General features: G+C 42.5%; 1 protein-coding gene across 1 annotated transcript in view; it reads right to left on the bottom strand.

Annotated features, from left to right (window-relative positions):
* Window positions 1-19,998, bottom strand: part of Mcf2l2 (MCF.2 cell line derived transforming sequence-like 2) — a 241,384-nt gene that overhangs the window by 156,675 nt on the left and 64,711 nt on the right. Inside the window, exons 7-10 of the mRNA XM_048347033.1 lie at window positions 15,299-15,448; window positions 7,894-8,018; window positions 6,226-6,340; window positions 5,508-5,627 (exon numbers count right to left, since the gene is read on the bottom strand). Coding sequence (XP_048202990.1) covers window positions 5,508-5,627; window positions 6,226-6,340; window positions 7,894-8,018; window positions 15,299-15,448 — 510 coding nt within the window. The remainder of the gene's footprint in view (window positions 1-5,507; window positions 5,628-6,225; window positions 6,341-7,893; window positions 8,019-15,298; window positions 15,449-19,998) is intronic.

The raw sequence follows: 19,998 nt of genomic DNA, 5'->3' as shown, positions 1-19,998 counted from the left end.
TACTCAGGACAATTGAGATACAAGGCCAGCTTGGGCAGATAAATCTAATAGACTCTTTTTTTTTTTTTTTTTTGTAATTTTTATTGTCAAACTGATATACAGAGCAGTTACAGTTTCATACGTTAGGCATTGGATACATTTCTTTTCTTTTTTTTTTTTTTTTGGCCAGTCCTGGGCCTTGGACTCAGGGCCTGAGCACTGTCCCTGGCTTCTTCCCGCTTAAGGCTAGCACTCTGCCACCTGAGCCACAGCGCCCCTTCTGGCCGTTTTCCATATATGTGGTGCTGGGGAATCGAACCGAGAGCTTCATGTGTAGGAGGCAAGCACTCTTGCCACTAGGCCATATTCCCAGCCCTTGATACATTTCTTGTACTGTTTGTTACCTCCTCCCTCATTCCCCCTCCCCCCTCCCCTCTTTCCCTTTCCCCGCATGAGTTGTTCAGTAGATTTACTCTAAACAGTTTTGCAAGTATTGCTTTTGTAATCGTTTGTCTTTTTTAACCCTGTGCTAAGAGACTCTTATTTCTACTTAATCGCCAAAAAGCTAGAAGTTGAGGTATGGCTCAAGTGGTAGAGTACCAGCCTTAGGATAGTACCCACGCCCTAGGTTCAAGTCCCAGTACTGGCATATACACATTAAAAAAACCCAAACAGATTGTAGTTCATTCTTTAAAAGCCAGATTGTAGTTTGTATAGCTCTTGTTCATATAGCTCTTGTTCAGGATAAATAGTCAACCTGTTTTAATAAATGTAACACCAATGTTCTGCATCATTTTAATTCAAAATAAAAATAGATATACATGAGCCTTCAAAGTCTGAATAAAAGGATAAACTGTCAGTAAAGCCTCCATAGTAAAAAAGTAATTCTGATGATTTTTAAGAGAGACTAAAATTTTGGTTCTCTTTCTTCAAGTTTATCTGGCATGTTTTGGGATACTAAAAATTCCAGAAGACTGGAGAGTTAAATTGTAGCCTATAAATCAGACATGTTTATTGTCATCACAGCTAGATTACCCTGAGTGCTCTGTAGCTCTGGCAGGTGAAACATGAGCGTTCAATGTGGAAGGAAACAGTGAGCCAAGGGCACAGCCATGGCAGGGAGTCTCATAGACAAAGGGCCAGAAATGGGCTGTCTAACTGGAAGGTGGCCAGATGAAACCAGACAGGTAGCATTAATGTCACAAATGGAAGGGTAAACACATGCAAGTTCCTTATACCAGGCTACCTGCTTTCCTGTGTGTCTGAAAATTTCACACACAAACAGAAAAGCCATGCCTAACCATCCTTAGGATGTTCATGGCCTGGATTCCATGCCTTCATTGACAATGTAGCCAGAGGGGAGAGGTCAGCCTTAGGAAAAAAAGTCAACGCTGAAACCAGGTTGGTCCTCTAACCTGTCTTGGCCTATTCCCTACTGGCCCATCACCAAAAGTCCCAGCATGCCTTGCAGCCAGCACTTGACAACAAATACTGCTTTTAAACAGAAGCTAATGGATAAAAAGCACTGATTTTTAGAATAAGGAAGAAGTATTCAAAGATTTCTAACCTTTAAATGAAACCAAAATATAGAAGAGGCTCCATTTGCTTAGTGAGCTGGCTCAGGGTTGTGCCTGAGAAGATGATGTCACTGTGCAGCAAGAGGAAGCTGGTGCAGGAGCAGGAAGCAGTATGGGGGTGGAGGGAGCCGATGCCCCCTCCCTTTCACCAGTTTGGGAAATGATGAACCCTAATCAAGTTTCATGTAGAATGGACAGAGCTGAAGCAGAAGCTAGGCAAATTCTAATCCTCAGAAAATGTAATGGCTCTTAGAAAAGATGAATTCTTTAGATAGATGTCCTAGAGAGCTGACACTGTTGGCTTATGCCTATAATCCTAGGTACTCAGGAGGCTGAGATCTGAGGATCACAGTTCAAAGCCAGCCCAGGCAGGAAAATCTGTGAGATTTTTTTATCTCCAATTAACCACCAGAAAAACAGGAAGGAGAGCTGTGGCTCAGTGGTAGAGCACTAGCCTTGAGCAAAAAAGATCAAGGACAGCACCCAGGCCCTAAGCTCAAGCCCCAAGACTGACAAAAGAAGAAGGAGGAAGAGGAAGAGGAAGAAGAGGAGGAGAAGCAGGGGGAAAAAGAGGAAGAGGAGGAGAGAAAGAAAGATAGATGGCCTAAATGTCAGGCTCATGGTTATAATCCTAGCTACATAGAAGACTGAGATTGTTGGCTTGCTGTTCAAAGCCAGCCTGAGGCAAAATAGGGAAAAAGCTGTGTGCCTGTTATCCTGCTTACCTAGAAGCCTAACACAGGTGGACTGAGCCCAGGAAGTGAGACCTTATCTAAAACTTAATAACCAAGTTGGGCACTCATGACTCATAGCTGTAATTCTAGCTACTCAGGGGACTGAGATCTGAGAATGGTGGTTCAAGCTAGCCCAGGCAGGGAAGTTCGTGAGACTCTCTCCAAAAAATACCAAAAAAGCTGGAAGTGGAGCTGTAGCTCAAGTGGTAGAGCACTAATCTTAAGTGCTGGGACAGTATCTAGGCTCTGAGTTCAAGTCCTAGGACCTCCCCTATTCCCCCACCCAATAAAGGACTGCAATGTGGCTTAATGGTGAAAGTGCCTTACTAAGCACTTACTTGCTCCTTAGCAAGTGAGAAGTTGAGGCCAAATTCCAGCATCTAAATAAATAAATAACTCGGGGTTGATCAAACTGCTTGGGCTCCACAACAATGGGTTAATCCAGCTGGCTCAAGAATTTGCCCATGAAAGATTGGTCATGAAGTCAGAACATTCCTCCAACTCATGACACAGGCCCCAGCCTGTGCACCAAGGATCCTAAGTCTCATGAATCCAGGGAGCCAGGATATAGTCAGGCATTTCCATCATCACTAAAAACAACTCAGGGAACACTCCCTGGTTTCCTGACCCACTGAAAATAAAATCTAAATCCCCACCAAAGATCTCAGTGTCCAACATGATCACCTTCACCTAGTCTCTCTCATTTCCCTGGCTCCATCTTACTTCTTCCTGGCTTACTATGTTCCAGGAACTCTCATTGAACCAGCCCACACCCACCCTGAAGCTGCCTCTATTTCCAGTGCCTTGTATGACTAAAGAGATCTCAGATCAGAGGACTCCTCAGACATCTTTGCTGCCCTCCCGCACTCAGAGTAGCACCTTAGTCATTTTTTGTTATAATTTGCTTGTATTTCATGTCAATTGTAACTATCTGATGTTATTATTTATTTGGTTGCTTTTAAATGAATCTGCCTCTTCCCAATAGAAGGTAAGTTCCACCAGGACAAGATTTCCACTGCTTCTTCCCCATTCTTACAGAACCTAGGACAAGGAATGCCCATTGATGAGTGAACTCCTGCCTGATAAGTCAGTAATAATCATTTGTTTATGGCATATTTATTTATTTATCAGTCATGGGGCTTGAACTCTGGGCCTGAGCGCTGTCCCTGAGCTCTTCAGCTCAAGGCTAGCATGCTCTACCACTTGAGCCACAGTGGCACTTCCAGTTTTGTGGAGGTTAACTGGAGATAAGAGTCTCACGGACTTTCCTGCCCAGGCTGGGTTTGAATAACCATCCTCAGATCTCGGCCTCCTGAGTAGCTAGCTAGGTTTACAGGTGTGAGCCACCTGCACCCAGTGCCTTCTATATTTAATAAGGACTTCTGGGCGGGAGTGCTGGGGGGAGGGCAAGATACAATACCAGCTAAACTACATAAAATTGGGTCTGGCCATTCTGGAGATCTGCGACATGGAGTCATCACCTATATGGAATCCATTTTTCCCAGGGTTTTTCACTGTTTGTGGTAACTCTTGTGCCTTTAGCACCACATTGCTTAGCTGGCAATGATCACTAGTAACAGGAAGAGTGCTCAGGAGGGAAAGATGGATGCTTGAAAGAGGATCTGGGTATACAGGTGAGTTTGTTTATTCATGCAAGTGCAGGACCACCTTCAGTTCAGCATGGCCCTGGTTTGTGTTCTTCAGGGGCATCTGCCTCTATGATGTACAAGTCACTCACTTGGGGATGGGATACTTAATGTTGATTCTGCTTCCAAGGTAGTGCCTAAGATGCTGTAGTGTGTGTGTGTGTGTGTGTGTGTGCGCACGTGCACACACCAGTCCTAGGGCTTGAACTCAGGACCTAGGTACTGTCCCTGAGTTTCTTTTGCTCTACCACTTGAGCCACAGCTCCATTTCCAGCATTTTTTGGTGGTTAATTGGAGATAAGAGTCTCATGGACTATCCTGCCCAGGCTGGCTTTGAACTGTGATCCTCAGATTTCAGCCTCTTGAGTAGCTAGGATTATAGGCATGAGCCACCAGCTCCTGTCAAGATTCTAAGCTTTCGCTCAAGCAATACTTGAGCAATGCTTTGAGAAATATCCCCAGTACTACAAAATTATCCTGTGGGAAGGCTGCCTCTAAATTAGCTCAGAAAGGAAGTCCTGCTCATAGGAGACTCAGCAGCCAAAATACAAAAAAAATATATAGAATCTAAAAAAAAGCAGAATGGCCATCTCTGGAAAAGGATGACTCCCTTTCCTTTTTCCTTTCTTTTCTTTTCTTTTTTTTTTTTTTTCTTACACTGGTATAGGAGCTTGAACTCAGGGTCTAGGTACTGTCCTTTAGCGTTTTTCACCCAAGGCTGACATTCTACCACTTGAGATACACCTCCACTTTTGGCTTTGTGCTGGTTAATTGTCTGGTGAACAGTCTCACAGAGTTGTCTGTCAAGACTGTCTTTAAACCCTAATCCTCAGATCTCAGCCTGCTGAATAGCTAAGATTATAGGCATGTGACACCAGTTATTGGCTTCGCTTTTATAATAATCTTAAAGAACTTAGAATTACTTCTAAGTGAGTAGTCTATAGACCTGGGAAACTTGATTCTGGTATGACAATTATACAATTCACATTCCTTAGAATTCATTTCATATTCCTTAAAATTCAAACTCAATTCTGGTATGACAAGTACAATTCATATTTCTTATAAGTACAAGAGAAAGGAGAAAGCTTGTGTCAATTCTGGGTAGCAACTAAATTCATGTAGACCAATTTCCCCCATCCAAGGTCTTGTCTGGTTATTCTTGGCTTTTGTCTGTCTTCTCCTTTTAAAGTTTCTCCACTTTACTGCTAGCTCCTTCCCACACATCTGAGTGCCAGGAGGAGCTCTAAGCTGATTGGTGTTCACTGATTTTAGGCTCTCTGATTTGATGTGTGATTCCCACACTGTGACCCTTTTCCACTTGGTTGCTGACCCCATGGGAGGTAGAGCTGGCCCAGGGTTCTCACCACACCTGAGGGAATGCCATACTGCAGGTATAATTCATTATACTTGCTAATATGTGTACCTCTTTAGGGAACTAAAATAGAGGTGCGGTGACTCAAGGGCAAGATTTGGCATTCCTTTATCCTTCAGCAACCCCCCAATGATTGGACATGATCTGTATTGTCCATAGACATTCCCTCCCTGGTATGAGAAAATATCAATTAACAAACCTGGCCTTTTTCCTCCAGTTTTCTGTGTTCCTTAAGAAGTTGTTCCACATGCATCACACTGTCTCCAATGCTTGTAAACTCTGCCTGCTCTTCCAGCAAACTATCCAGGGCAAGCTTCACCTACAAGACACAGTAGAGCAATGCAAAAGTAAGTCAGTACGCACCATCTAGAGGGATATGTCAGTTATAGTCTAAGAAAATTTGGAAGTTCAAAAAGAATCAAAGTTTATGTGTATCTACATAGGCTTCCTTCCTCCCTTTCTCCTTTTATCCTTCCTCCATTCCTTCCTTCCTTTCTTCCCTCTTTCCTCACTCATTTTCTTCATCTTCTCCACTTTGTCCTCTTCCTCTTTCTTCTTCTTCTTCCTCCTCCTCCTCCCCCCTCTCTTCTCTCCCTACCCCCTCCTTTTTCCACTTCATTACTTTTTAGGTTAATAGATGAAGCCAGAGGGGATCTTAGGCACATGTACCTGGAATAATAGAACTACATTCAACAGATTCTCTGTGAGGAATGAAGGTGAACCATCACTGAGATGTCAGTGTTGAAAGAGAACATTGTTACCCCATTGAAAGAGTGAAGGGAAAGGGGTCTTTGAAGAAGTAAGACTACAAAGAGGGAGCCAGATTAGGGAGATGAGCAAAACTCAATCCCAAAGTGAAGGGAAAGAAAATAAGAGACGTACCAAAAAAGGACAATGTGTTATAAAGAAAACCATACCTTACAATAATTGTGCTCAAATCGCTGAAGTTGTAGATACTGGTTAACCTTCAGGTGATGCTCAAACCAAAACTGACTAAAGGCCTTCTCTATTTCATCTAATTGGACTAGTAACCTTTCAAGAATGAAAGAACAGAGAATTTTACGTTAGCATTAATTTCTACTGGTGTCCACATAGACCTATATATCTGCTGCCGGGTTTCCATCAATTCTATTAATCATGGAGATCCCTGAATTACTAAAGACTGTGTCACCTATGTCTTCTTATGGTTCAGTGTTCCCACCTGTCTGTTTTCCAGTCAGGACACCCACAGAGCAGGCAGAGATTTACAATCAGATGCAGCCACTGTGCTTTAAAATGAGCTCCAAGTGGCCTTACCTTTTTGCATCTGTGTGTGTGTGTGTGTGTGTGTGTGTGTGTGTGTGTGTGTGTGTGTGTGTGTACCAGTCTTGGAGCTTGAACTCAGGGCCTGGGCACTGGCCCTGATCTTTTTTTGCCCAAGGCTAGCTCTCTTCCACTTGAGCCACAACTCTACTTCTGATTTTTAGGTGGTAAACTGGAGAAAAGAGTCTCATGAACTTTACTGCTTGGGCTGGCTTTGAACTGATATCCCCAGATTTCAGCCTCCTGAGTAGCTAGGATTATAGGTATAAGCCACCAGTGCCCAGCTCTCACTTGCTATTCTTAACCAAGTTCACACTTATAAATTAAATTGTTTTGAGAATTGTAGCTGAAATACTTAGAGGTTTTGCCATGTTAGGGCAGCATGCTTGTGCATCTACTTTTCTACCTGAAATCATACATGTGTACAGGGTAAGAACAATTAAAGTGTTATTTAGAAATAAAAATAATAAATACAATGATCTTCCATAAAATCCTTGGATGGGAGCAAATTCTGAGAAGGGAACAGAATTCTCTTAAAAAGATTTTAGGGGCCGGGAGCAGTGTCTCATACCTATATTTCTAGCTACCAAGGAGGTGGAGATTGGGAAGATAGTTGCCAAGGCTAGTGGAGGCAAAAAAATTGGTGAGTCCCAAATTCAAAGAAGGGGCAGGGAGGGAGAGAAAGAGAGGAGGGCACTTTGTAAATAGATGCCACTTAGACATAACCTTTTCCCTTCTCTTGTGTGTGTGCACACATGTGCTCACACGAACACGTGTGTGCTGGTACTAGGGCTTGAATTCAGGGCCTGGGCATTATCCCTGAGCTCCTATGCTCCAGGCTAGCACTCTACCACTTGAGCCACACCTCCACTTTTGGCTTTTTGCTGGTTAATTGGAGATAATTCTCACAGGTTTGTCTGCTTGGGTTGCCTTCAAACCGTAATTCTTGGTCCTACCAAAACTGATTGGGTTTTGTTTTTGGTTGTTTTAGAACACCTATATGTAAAAGCAAATCCCCGAGAGCAAATCCAGCCAGGCACTTGTGGCTCATGCTTGTAATTCTAGCTACTCAAAAGATTGAAATAAGGATCTTGCTTTAAAAGAAAATACCCAAGAGATTCTTATCTCCAATAAACTAGCAAAATGCTGAACTGGAGATGTGGCTCAAGTGGAAGAGTGCTAGCTGTGTGCAAAAAAGCCAAGTGAAAGGCAAGGTCCTAAGTGCAAGACCTAATATCAACATAAAACAAAACAAAATGAAAACCAAATCACATCTCACTCACTTTTCCATAGTGGCTACATTCTCAAGTTCATTGAGATTGGGTTTGCTGGTGGGATATTTGCTTGCTGGTTCTTGGACACATGACAGCAGTGTGGCCCCTTGCTTTCCAAGTAATTTTAGCTCAGCCTAGAAAAAGGAAAACATATATTCTTTTTGAAAGAATAAACAAGAGGAAATATCAGTATTAAGAGGGTGAAGAGATGACAGATTGGTATACTACACTTAAGAAACTAAATGCTAGAGAATTCATGATACAGCTTAAAAGAATTAAGTCAACCTTAACAGAATGCAAAATACACAAAAAGTATCAAGATATTAGTTAAAAGCAAAACTAGTTAATAAAATCCAAGATATATAATAATAATTAATTATAATATTTTTTTAAAAACACAAAGGCTCAGTTCTTTGCAACTGGGTAAAGCTATTTGCTTCTAAATCCAACAGCTCCAAGGTCCTCTACTTGGGCAGGGCAGCTCCTCTCTTGCTGCTGTGATCCTTAACGAGAAGGCCCAGGCTGCAAGCTAAAGAGAGCAGAGCCTGGTCTAGGGGTTCACACTTGAGAATCCTGGATTCCTGGGCTACAAGTACAGGTTTGATATACACTTGAGAGCTATGATAAAGCCACAGCCTAAAGAACAAAACGGTATTGGTATCGGTATCGGTATTGGTGGCTCACACTTAGCTACTCAGAAGGCTGAGATCTGAGGATTGCAATTCAAAGCTAGCCCAGGCAGAAAAATTCATGAGATCCTCCAGCAAAAAGCCAGAGTGGAGGTGTGGCTCAAGTGGAAGAGTGAAAACCTTGACTGAAAAAGCCAAGGGAGAGTGGTAAGACCCTGGGTGTAAGCCTCAGAACTAGTGTGTGTGCATGCAAATAAAACCAATGGTCATCTGTGTTCACATGACATTGAGCCTCCTGCTCCGTATTCTATTTATTTACCAGGAAAGAGTTCTGTCTGTCTCCACTCAGTTCATTCAGATGTCCAGGGCCCTTTTCTCCTTGACTTCCATCCTAGTCTAGTATTTCCTTCATAAGGGTTACGTCATCCACACCCAGCCTCAAACTTGTCCCTGAATCTCACTGATAACAGACTTCATGTCTCTGGGCTAGTGCCCCAGACTTCTTGGGACCATCTTGGCTCTGTCCATGGCAGGCAATGCCCTACACCAGCCACTTGGCTTTTCTTGTGCTAGGGATCAAACCCAGGTCCTTGTGCACCATAGGGAAGTGCTCTGCCACCAAGCTATGCCCCAGTCCTCCATGCCAGACTCTTGTCCAGACAGGCTGGCTCTCCTGTCTGGGAATTGGACATTTCCCTTCTTTTCCACTCTTGTGTCAGCCTTATTTCTTCTTATCTCAACAAATTCATTAAATATTTGTAGTGTAAGTAAATTAGTAATCGTCTAAAGGACTCAGAGAAATAAGGACAAATCAGGTATGATGGGAAAGAAGTACTCATAAAAGAGTGTTCTTAGCTTTTTCTTCCTCCTACCCACTAAAGAGGGTCTTGGTTTTCCTACTCAGTTGAGCTGCCCCTGAACTTCCAGCAGGATTCTGGCATTATCCATGATTAGATTGGCATTTGTGTGTATGCTTTCCTAACACAGTGATAGGAAGAAAGATGAAGAGGCTACAGGCATCTACTTTGGACAGGAGACACTGGTGACAAAGGAGCAACAAGAGAGCAACACCAGAGAGTTGTAGAGTGTGAGGAAAGTGCGAGACCAGGAGATGCCACACGCTGTGTAGTCCCTTCACACTGTACATATGCAACTGAGTATAGTGGCTTATGCCTATAATCCCAGGGAGGTAGGGATAGGAAAATTACCATCTGAGACCAAGCCAGGCAAAAAAATAAACAAGCAAAAACCAAAACAACAACAAAAACCATTTACAAGAACCTATTTCAAAATACAAGTGTGGTATGATGATGAATGCCTGTACTTCCAGGTATTTGGGAAGCAAGTACAAGTTATCTAGCAAGTGCAGGCCTTGAGTTTAAATCCCAGTTCTCCATTTCCCCAGTACCTCCAAAATACCAGCAAAAACCATGACCTGGTTACTACTTTGGAGTTAAAGCACATAGTCATCTCCTGTTGGGTTATACAAATACGCCAGAAACACAAAGGATAAGAGGAAGAAACTATAAAGATAAGTTGCTTAGCCCAAAACCAAGTTCTGATTTCCATGAAAAGAACATGTTCTTTCATTGGGAGTTCTGTGCTAATCAGACGGCTGAGACAGGACGATCCTGGTTTGTGGCCAGCCTGGGCAAAAAGTTTATCAACCAATAAAAAAAACTGGATACCATAGCATGTGCCTGACATCTTAGCTACCAGTACATGTGCGTACGGGTGTGGACACACACACACACACAGACACACAGACACAGACACACAGACACAGACACAGACACACACACACACACACACACACACACACACACACACACACACACGGCTAGGAAGGGTATGGTTTGAATGGTAGAGTACCTGACTAACAAGCATGAGGCTCTGAGTTCAAACACCCGAGGAGTAAGAAAAAAACAGCCATCATTTTAGGATTTTATTTTTGTTTTTACCACCAGAATTTGGGCTGGAGAGAGAAGGGACTCAAAGCCTGTCTTCGGTAACATGCACAAACTCATGCTACTTTGTGATGAGGTTTTTTTTCTGTGCACAACCAGGCTGCTGGTGGTGCTTATATAGTTACCACACAGCCCATCAAAGTTGCTGCCTTTGGGAAAGCAGAGCCTCTCTAGAAGGGTCAACTACAGTGCAGGCTGTGCACAGGCATGAGTCCAGGACCTAACTCTCCTATTAAGGGTGAACAGATACAGTTGGACAGATGGGCGTGAGCCACATTCTGCAGGCCTGCAAATTTCCCTGGAGAAGGCTAAGCTGGCTGTGTGCCAGGGCCTGCATTCAGATGAAATAGTGAAGCATGGATTAAACAAGCTTCAAAAACCTTAGCCTGAAACCCAGTGCTAAGCTTGGCACTGATGGCTCATGCCTGTAATCCTAGCTACTCAGAAGGCTGAGATCTGAAGATCATGGTTCAAACCCAGCCCAGGCAGGAAAGTACATGAGACCCTTATCACCAATTAACCAGCAATACAGTTGCAAGTGGAGCTTGGGCTCAAGTAGTAGAGTGCCAACCTTGAGCAAAAAAGCTGTCAGAGAACAAGATCTTCAGGTCAAGCCATAGTGCCAGTACACATACACACACACACACACATACACACATGCGTGCGTGCATGCGTGCAAACAAACCTTATACTGTATTGGGTTTTTTGTTTGAAAGAGGCACTTCCTAAATGAAAAAGTAAATTATTCAGTTACTTATAGAATCTAGTAGGCGAAGCTGGGAAGTAACTGAATGATTATGTGATTTCCTAGCACTCACTGTGCCTTGGGCTCCATCCCCAGTAACTGCCCCCCCCCCCGCCCACATATACAGTAGATAAAACATTAATGAACTAAGGTGTAAAGTTAAATTTTACGGCATAAATTGCCATAAAATAAAATAATGTAGTTACTGAGTAGTTATTAAGAAAAGTTTACTTTTTTTCCGAACATGAGCTGTTTTTTCTTTTTAAGGTATTTTTGCTTGAGAAAGAGGGAAAATATAACTAATTTAATCATTTTGATATTCTTGTTTCTAGGTTACCAGATAAGGAAGAAAGAAATCAAATTTGTAGTCAGCCAATAATTAGGAAATACAAAATGACTTATAAACCCTCTGCCTTGTCTTTAAAAGAATACTGACATTACTTAGTAAAAAAAAAAAAAGTAACAGTTTTGATCAAAATTTACTTACTGTTCGTGTGTGTATGTGTGTTGATATTGGGGTTTGAACTCGGCCTTGCATTCTCACTTGGACCTTTCTGTTCAAAGCTAGCACTCTCAAATAATATTCTGCCTCAAGCTGGCTTTGAACTGTGATCCTCAGATCTCAGCCTCCTGAACCAGGTATGAGCCAATACTGCTGGCTCTCATTTGCTATTCTTAACCAAGACACATACTTGAATCAATTAAATGGTTTTGAGAATTGTAGCCTCAAACAGTTATAGGTTTTTTTTTATCATGATATTAGGGCACCATGGACTATAAATACAACCATGCATTTATTCCCCCCCCCCCCAAGAAAAAGCAAATTCAATGGAACCTTCTAAATTCCTGTCATCTGTTCTAGAGTCTGGATAGGAATGTTTAACTAAATCGAGACCTGATCATTAGAGTAGCAAATTTATTTCTTATAACTATCAAGTATTTCATGTTATATGGATGTCCAGCATTTCTCACAAAACAGTATGTCAGTGTGACATTTAACCCCTTTGCCTACAGCTGCAGTCTTCATTTTGAGAATGGCTAAGTGGTTCTAAGCACAGAAAATTCTCCTACTTCCTCTTAGGGGCTGGTCTTGTGTCTCTTTCCCTCTGTAGAACTCTTGTCCATGGAAAAATTATAGGTTATCTACTGCCTTTCCTGGAGTAACCCACTCTACAGACAGCAGGGCCTATCTGGCTGGTTTTTATATCCCTGATATATGTCTTTGTCTAAGATCCAGTGTGTGCATGTGTGCAAAGTACATGCACACACACATGTGTAGAGCAACCTCGGGTCTTACTCATACTAGGTAGGTTTGCAAGTCCTAAAAACCATAGATAGATAGATAGATAGATAGAGAGATAGATAGATAGATAGATAGATAGATAGATAGATAGATAGATAGATAGATAGATAATTTTTTCCGTGCTGGTACTGGGGCTTGAACTCAGGGCCTGGGAACTTTCCCTTAGCTTTTTCACTCAAGGCTGGCAGTCTACCACTTGAGTCATAGCTTCACTTCTGGCTTGGCATGGGTTAATTGGAGATAAGAGTCTCATAGATGTTTCTTTCTGCCCAGGGTTGGCTTTAAATGGCAATCCTCTGATCTCAGCCATCTAAGTAATTAGGATTATAGGATTATAGGTGGCTAAGATCTACATTTTGAACAATAAAAATGATGAAAAAAATGTTGCCATCCCTTAGAATTCATTTCAATAAATAATATTTTTTTTCAGGTAGTAGGTCAGGATTTTTATTCAGGATGTGTTAATTAGAAGTATGTAGCACTATCAAAATTCTTTTTTTTTTTAGTTTTTATTATAAAACTGATGTACAGAGAGGTTACAGTTTCATATGTTAGGCATTAGATACATTTCTTGTACTGTTTTGTTACCTTGTCCCTCATACCCCCCTCCCCCCTCCCCCTTTCCCCCCCTGAGGTGTTCAGTTCACTTACACCAAACAGTTTTGCAAGTATTGCTTTTGTTGTTGTTTCTCTTATTTTACCCTTTGTCTCTCAATTTTGGTATTCCCTTTCAATTTCCTAATTCTAATACCAGTATACACGGTTTCCAATATACTCAGATAAGATTACAGAGATAGTGTAGATACAATCACAAGAAGGTGATACAAAACATCATCAATAGTAGAAACTACAGATACACATGGGATGTTGAAAGTAGTTACAACTGTGATATAACAATCATTTTCATAAAATGGAGTTCATTTCACTTAGCATCATCGTATGTGATCATAAGGGTATAGCTATTGGGCTCTTGTGATTCTCTGCTGTGACTTGCCTAAACCTGTGCTAATTATTCCCAATAAGGGAGACCATAGATCAATAAATAATATTTTAAATATTCTCATAAGTTACACTTTTGTGTTCCTCTCCTAAGGGTAGTCTCCTTTAGTCTGGCTGCATATGAATGCCTAGTGTCCTATATAGGTTACTAAACTCTCCATTTTTAAACCATTACCTCTGGAGCTTTGTGTACATCTTTTCTGAATCAAACTTGGGAAGAGCTGGACTCTTATCTGTGAGTCAAAATTTACAACACTGCTTTGCTTGATGCTTCCCAGGGACCATCCTGACCGGCTCTGTCATCCTCTCTGTGCCTCTGCGGAATGAGGCAGAGCCCTCTGCAGGGAGCTCTGCTGCCCACATCTGCCTGCCTGCCTTGTGCAGTGTGCCTCCATGTCGCCCTTTAACTGCCTGCACTGGACTCCCGAACAATTGAAAACTCAATCCTGTAGACTTCCCATCCAAACCGACTCTGTGCAACCTGGGCCTCCCAGCCAGTGTTTGCACCAGAAGACAGCCAAGTTTCTCAGAGGCATTGCCTGGGCAAACCTCCAGGATGCTGTCAGGATTTTACAGTTCCAGCACAGATTTAACACAGATCTTTCGATTACTCAGCGTAATCTTGGGAACACATCTTAAGCTCTTTTTGGATGACAGCCTCCTTAAAGACAGAATTTAGCTCTGTTCCTTCACAGATAGAGAATTTATTTACCACCACTAGACTCTGAGACTCCCTTAACTTGACTATGTGTTTCTCAAAGCTATATTTTTTGGTTTTCCTGGCACATAATGGCGGGTCTTCAATAGATGCTGAGGAAATGAACAAATGAACCATTCAACAAAGTATTTGGGAGAGGATTCCAGCACTTTTCAAGCTTATGTTGCAAGAAGACACACAGCTTGTGCTGGTGGTTCATGCCCGTGATCCTGACTAAGATTTGAGGATCAAGGTTTGAAGCCAGCCCAGACAGGAACGTCTGTATGACTTTTATCTCCAATTATCTAGAAAAAAGCCAGGTATGAGATGTGGCCCAAGTGGTAAAGTACCAGCCTTGAAAGAAGCCAAGCAAGAGCATAAGGCTCAGAGTTCAAGCCTTAGTACCAACACACACACACACACACACACACACACACACACACACCCCAAAGTACATCAAGCATCCAATTCTTCTTTGCTCTCCTAGCAAAAATGGCCTTCTGGGAAATAGAGAAATTCATCTGGGAGAGTTTCTCAAGACTTAAAGGAGCTGGCATCCATTCATGGAGGAAGCACCAGGAGGCAAAAAAACCCCACACAAAACCCTGCTGAGCTCCCTTGTTGAGAGGCAGCTTTTGAAGCTTCTATGAATCATTTAATAGGTACCAATACTACTAAATGATAGGATCCCAGAAAACCTTTCTCTCAACAAAGTATCTTTGAGAAACTGAAGCACTTAGTCAAATCTATTAGTCACTACTGCTGAAGAGCTCCTCCTCCAGTCACCTTGGCTCCTTCCTGTGACTGCACATGCTCTCTCGCTCTGCCCTGATCAGTCACTGGAACTCACCTTGGACCAGTGTTCAAACACTCAACCCACCAGCTGGATGGCATCTGCTTCCCTTGGGCTGCTTCCTCCAGCTCTCACATCCCCAGCCTCCAGAGGTTTCCTCTGCATGTACTGCCCTTTAGGTGGTCAGTAGCTGCCACATGACTGACAGGAAGGAAGGAAGGAGGGGGTTTCCCTTTTGATTCTATTCTGAGCTGGCCTCTGAGAGACCACTGGCCACTCACCTGCATCCTGTCTTGCTGCCTTGTGTGGGACATGAGAAGATCTTCAGTGGACAGCATACCTCTGGGCAGCTCTGTTGTGGCTAGGGATGCCCCAAATGTCTGCAGCATCTGAGCAGTGGTTTTCAACGTCAAGGCAAAGTTTTCTATGGCCTGGAAATGGCACATAAGTATCACAATGTGGAGAGATCAGCATTCACCAATATATGCACTTTTGTGCTCAAAGCTAGCACTCCAGTGCTAAAGCCTCCACTCTACTTCCAGCTTCTTGTGGTTAACTGGAAATAAGAGTCTCACAGACTTTTCTGCCTGGGCTGGCTTTGAACTCTGATCCTCAGATCTCAGCCTCCCCTGAGTAGCTAGGATTACCAGCATGGGCCACCAGAGCTCTCTCAATGGAGGTAGAACAAGCCATCATTCTGGGTACTTGGGAGTGGCTCAGTGTTTGAAATACTGAAAAATGTGTGGATTATTTTGATATCATAGAGTGGGAGGTATTTTATCTCCATTGTATTTCTCTTTTTGCTGGTACTGGTTCACCATTCGAGGAATTGCTGTAGGTAGATTCTCCTGATTATCACAAAGTTGTTTAGCCATAATGTTGACTATCGTAGTACTTCAGGCTGGAAAAGCCAAACACTTAATGAAAATCTTTCTTTGAAGTACATCAAATTGTATTATGTTGAACCTTAGCTTTTTCCACTCAAGGCTGGCACTATACCATTCAAGCCATACCTCCATTTTCAGCTTTGGGGTGGTTAAAAGGAAACAGAAGTCTTCCTTTCTTGTCTACCTGGGCTGGCTTTGAACTGTGATGTTCAGATCTCAGCCACCTGAGTAGCTAAGATTACAGGTGTGAGCCACCAGCACCCAGCCTTATCTCCATTTTATTTCTTTTCTTTTTTGGTGGTGGGGGGAATCTAGTGGGGGAAGGGAAGGGAGGAGGGGAAGGGAAGGGAAGAGAAGGGAAAGGAGGGGAAAGGAAGGGAAGATTTAGCCAAGATCAGTTGTTTCCAAGCTGAGCCTCTGTTCATCATCCCAAGAACACCCCAAATTAAGTCTAACTCAAGATTTATACTACATACAATATTGCAAGGGGCAGAAATTCCTATCTTGCCTCTACACACACACACACACACACACACACACACACACACACACACAGAGTGCCTGATGCCTCTGAGAGGCTTATCAAAGCTGCTGAGAAGATACAACAATTGGAAGAAAAGGTGAGTATACCGATTAGTCAGTTGTGACCTTTTAGAGTCATTTGTATCAGGGGGTAGGTAGGGATTAACATCTCTTCCTGTGATGTCTCCTTTTCCCTTCCACTTAAGACTTTACTCTGTCATTCAATAAGTACCTGCTAACCAGTTAATGGTCCCATAGGTCGTATCCAAGGCTAGATACCTGCACATGAGCAGTGTGCCTCAGGAAATACCTGGCCAGATGTGCCAGTCACAGCCACTGCTCTCTCTCCAGAGAAACTCTTGACTCATAAAGGTCAAGTCCTATGTCACACTTATCTATGCATTCCAGAAAATGCCATTTGCCTGACACAGTGTAGGACCTTCACAAGAGAGCTGCTGATGAATGGAAAAAGCAAGAAGCCCTACTGATTTGTGTTTGGAAGAAATGGTCTCTGTTCTGACATTGCCAGAAAAAGTTTCTGAAACCCAAGCCCCATCATAAAGAATACATCAGATCTGACAGGGCCCTTATCTGAGGCTGGGATAGCCCTGATGAAGCTTCTGGAATAATACCTGCCTCCCCGTGCTGTGTAATCTAACGCCTTCTCTACTTGGGCCATCATCATCATTCGAGGAATTGCTGTAGGTAGATTCTCCTAATTAGCACAAAGTTGTTTAGCCATAACGTTGACCATCATAGTACTTCGGGCTGGGAAAGACAAACACTTAATGAAAATCTTTCTTTGAAGTACATCAAATTGCATTACATTGACATGATCTAATATCTGTACAAGATATTTTCACAACTATATTTATTAATAGCTCGTGATGAATATTTTTAAAACATTACTTACCAAGAAAATACACGGTTATGATGTAGGTTGCTTTGTATGCATCTTAGTTAGATGTTATTGGGGTCACCCCACACACTGTAGGTGAGGAAACTGACACATGTCAAGGTTATATAACTTCTCTTTGTGAGGCTTGCCAGAAAGGAAACCCACCACAGGGTTCAGGCAGAAAGGAGTTTATTGGGGGGAAAGTAAACTGCAAGCCCACACAAGATGGAGGTATGGGGAGTCAGAGGGGACGGAAGAAGGGAGGGAGGGAGAAGAGAGCAAGAAAGTATGAGATAAGGGCTGGAAATGTGGTCTAGCGGCAAGAGTGCTTGCCTCATATACATGAAGCCCTGGGTTCAATTCCCCAGCACCACATATATAGAAAATGGCCAGAAGTGGCGCTGTGGCTCAAGTGGCAGAGTGCTAGCCTTGAGCAAAAAGAAGCCAGGGACAGTGCTCAGGCCCTGAGTCCAAGGCCCAGGACTGGCAAAAAAAAAAAAAAAAAAAAGAGTAAGAGATAAGGAAAGAGAGCAGGGACTATGTTGAGCCAGATTATATAGGAAAAGGAGGGAGATATGGCCAGGTGGAGTGGATGTGACCTCAGAGAAGGAGGAAGTAACTGCTTCCAGGTGTGCCAGTTACCTAGGTAACTCAGGTACTGGGCGCAGACTTAAACAGGTGGGGGCATCTGAATGGAGACCTCCCAGCGATGGACCTTACTCTTAAGTCAGACAAAAATAAAAGGGAGCAGACAAAGGATTGGAATGGGCAATCTGGCTCCCAGGCCATGCTCTTAAGCTCTACACTATTCCAGCGGTTGACAGTCAACAGTATATTTAGCAAAATTGGATGCAAAAAAGCTAGGTCAATGAAGACGTTGGCCCTGAGAGTTGAACATTTGAATCAGAGTCAAGATCCAGAGCCTCACTAGTCCTGTGTTCTTAAATAAGTCAAGTGATGCTGTTGAGTCCCAGGGTCTGCATTTAAAAATTAGTGATCATGACTTTTGTTCTAAAGCAGGGAGCATGTATAGAAGGTCTAGATTTTTCTTTATTTATTTACTTACTTGTGGTGAAGAGACTGAACCCAGGGCCTCATGCCTGCTAAACAAGCACTCTATCACGGAGCCACATCTCCACCCCTGTAGGGTTTTATTGATTTTAGTTTTTAGTGGTACTGGGGTTTGAATTTAGGGCCCCATGCTTATTAGCATCTACTTCTTGGGCTGCATCCACTAGCCCTTTTCATCTGAGTTATTTTTCAGATAGAATCTCTCATTTTATTCTAGGTTGACCTGGACCTCTGTCCTTTTATTTACATCTCCACATTGCCAGATGATAGAAACATGCCTCCATATCTAGGTTACTGTTTGAGATGGCATCTTGTTCTCCTGGGCTGGTTTAGATATTACATTCCTCCAATCTCCACTTCCCAAGTAGCTGGGATTATAGGTGTGCACTATCACCGTTTATAAATAATTCTGAATTGCAAACTCTTTTGTAGGATTCTTTTCCTCCCTTCCTTTTTTACTCCCTTTCTTTATTCCTTCCTTCCTTTTTTCCTTTTTCCTTCCTTCCTCCCTCCCTCCCTCCCTCCCTCCCTCCCTCCCTCCCTCCCTTCCTTCACTCCTCCCCCTGCCCCTCTTTTGGCAGTACTAGGGTTTCAACTCAGAACCTTTATCTTGCACTACTACTTGAGCCATGCCAGCAGCCCTTAATTTTTTGTGAATCAAAAAGAAGAGCATGGTACTCACTAAATACTATGTTGAAAATAAACTATACAACTTGTAGGTGGAGATGGTTGGGAAAAACCTGAAGACAGCAAGGGAGGGGTTGACAGTGACCAGAAAGAAATGTGCTCTTTACCTGACTTATGTCATTGTAACCACCCTCTATATCATCTTTATAATATCAATAAAAAAATTTAAAGCAAATGTCAAAGGATCTTGAGCAGAGTGCCTTACACATATATCAGTAAGCACTCAGAGTATCTGGTGCCAGACTTGAACATTGTCCTGGGAATAAAGGAGGACCAGAACATTGTTCTGGAGGTCATCTATTAAAAAATTAAGAGATCATACAAAGGGTCCATTCCTGATAGATATAAGGGAATTAAAAATAGCTTGGCTCTAGTGCTACTTGACCATTTGACCTCCTCTTTGATCTGAAGGTCAATTTCCTTTTCTGAAAAGTAAGATGATTGAAGTGCATAATCTTTAAGGTCCTTTATACTCCTGATTTCCTATGAGTCTCTCATTCAAAGATGTGAGTATCTTGTCTCTCTCCCTCTCCCTCACTCCCTTCTCTCCCTCATGCACATATACAATGATATATAAGTTTCAACAAGACAGAAATTGCTATAAAAGTGGCTCACATAGTAGAGGGCTTGCCTAATAAGTGTGAAGTCTAAAGTTCATAACCCAGTACTACCAAAAAACCCAATGCAAAGCAGTATAAAACAAGATGTACATGTATTGCAAGTTTACTCTATTAATTACATGGATGTATGTTACATATATAACTTGTGTATATTGAATGTATATATATAATGAAAAAGGCAATAGTTTTTCCAGACAAGTTCTAGCTTTGAAGCTTACTAGCATGTGTTTAACACATGCACAACCACAAGCCATAGCTACGCACATGGTCTAGCAGGATAGGAAGTATGCAAACAT

This window comes from Perognathus longimembris, chromosome 5 (genome assembly GCF_023159225.1).
Source record: "Perognathus longimembris pacificus isolate PPM17 chromosome 5, ASM2315922v1, whole genome shotgun sequence".
Lineage (NCBI taxonomy): Eukaryota > Metazoa > Chordata > Mammalia > Rodentia > Heteromyidae > Perognathus > Perognathus longimembris.
This window is presented reverse-complemented; position numbering and strand designations above follow the sequence as displayed.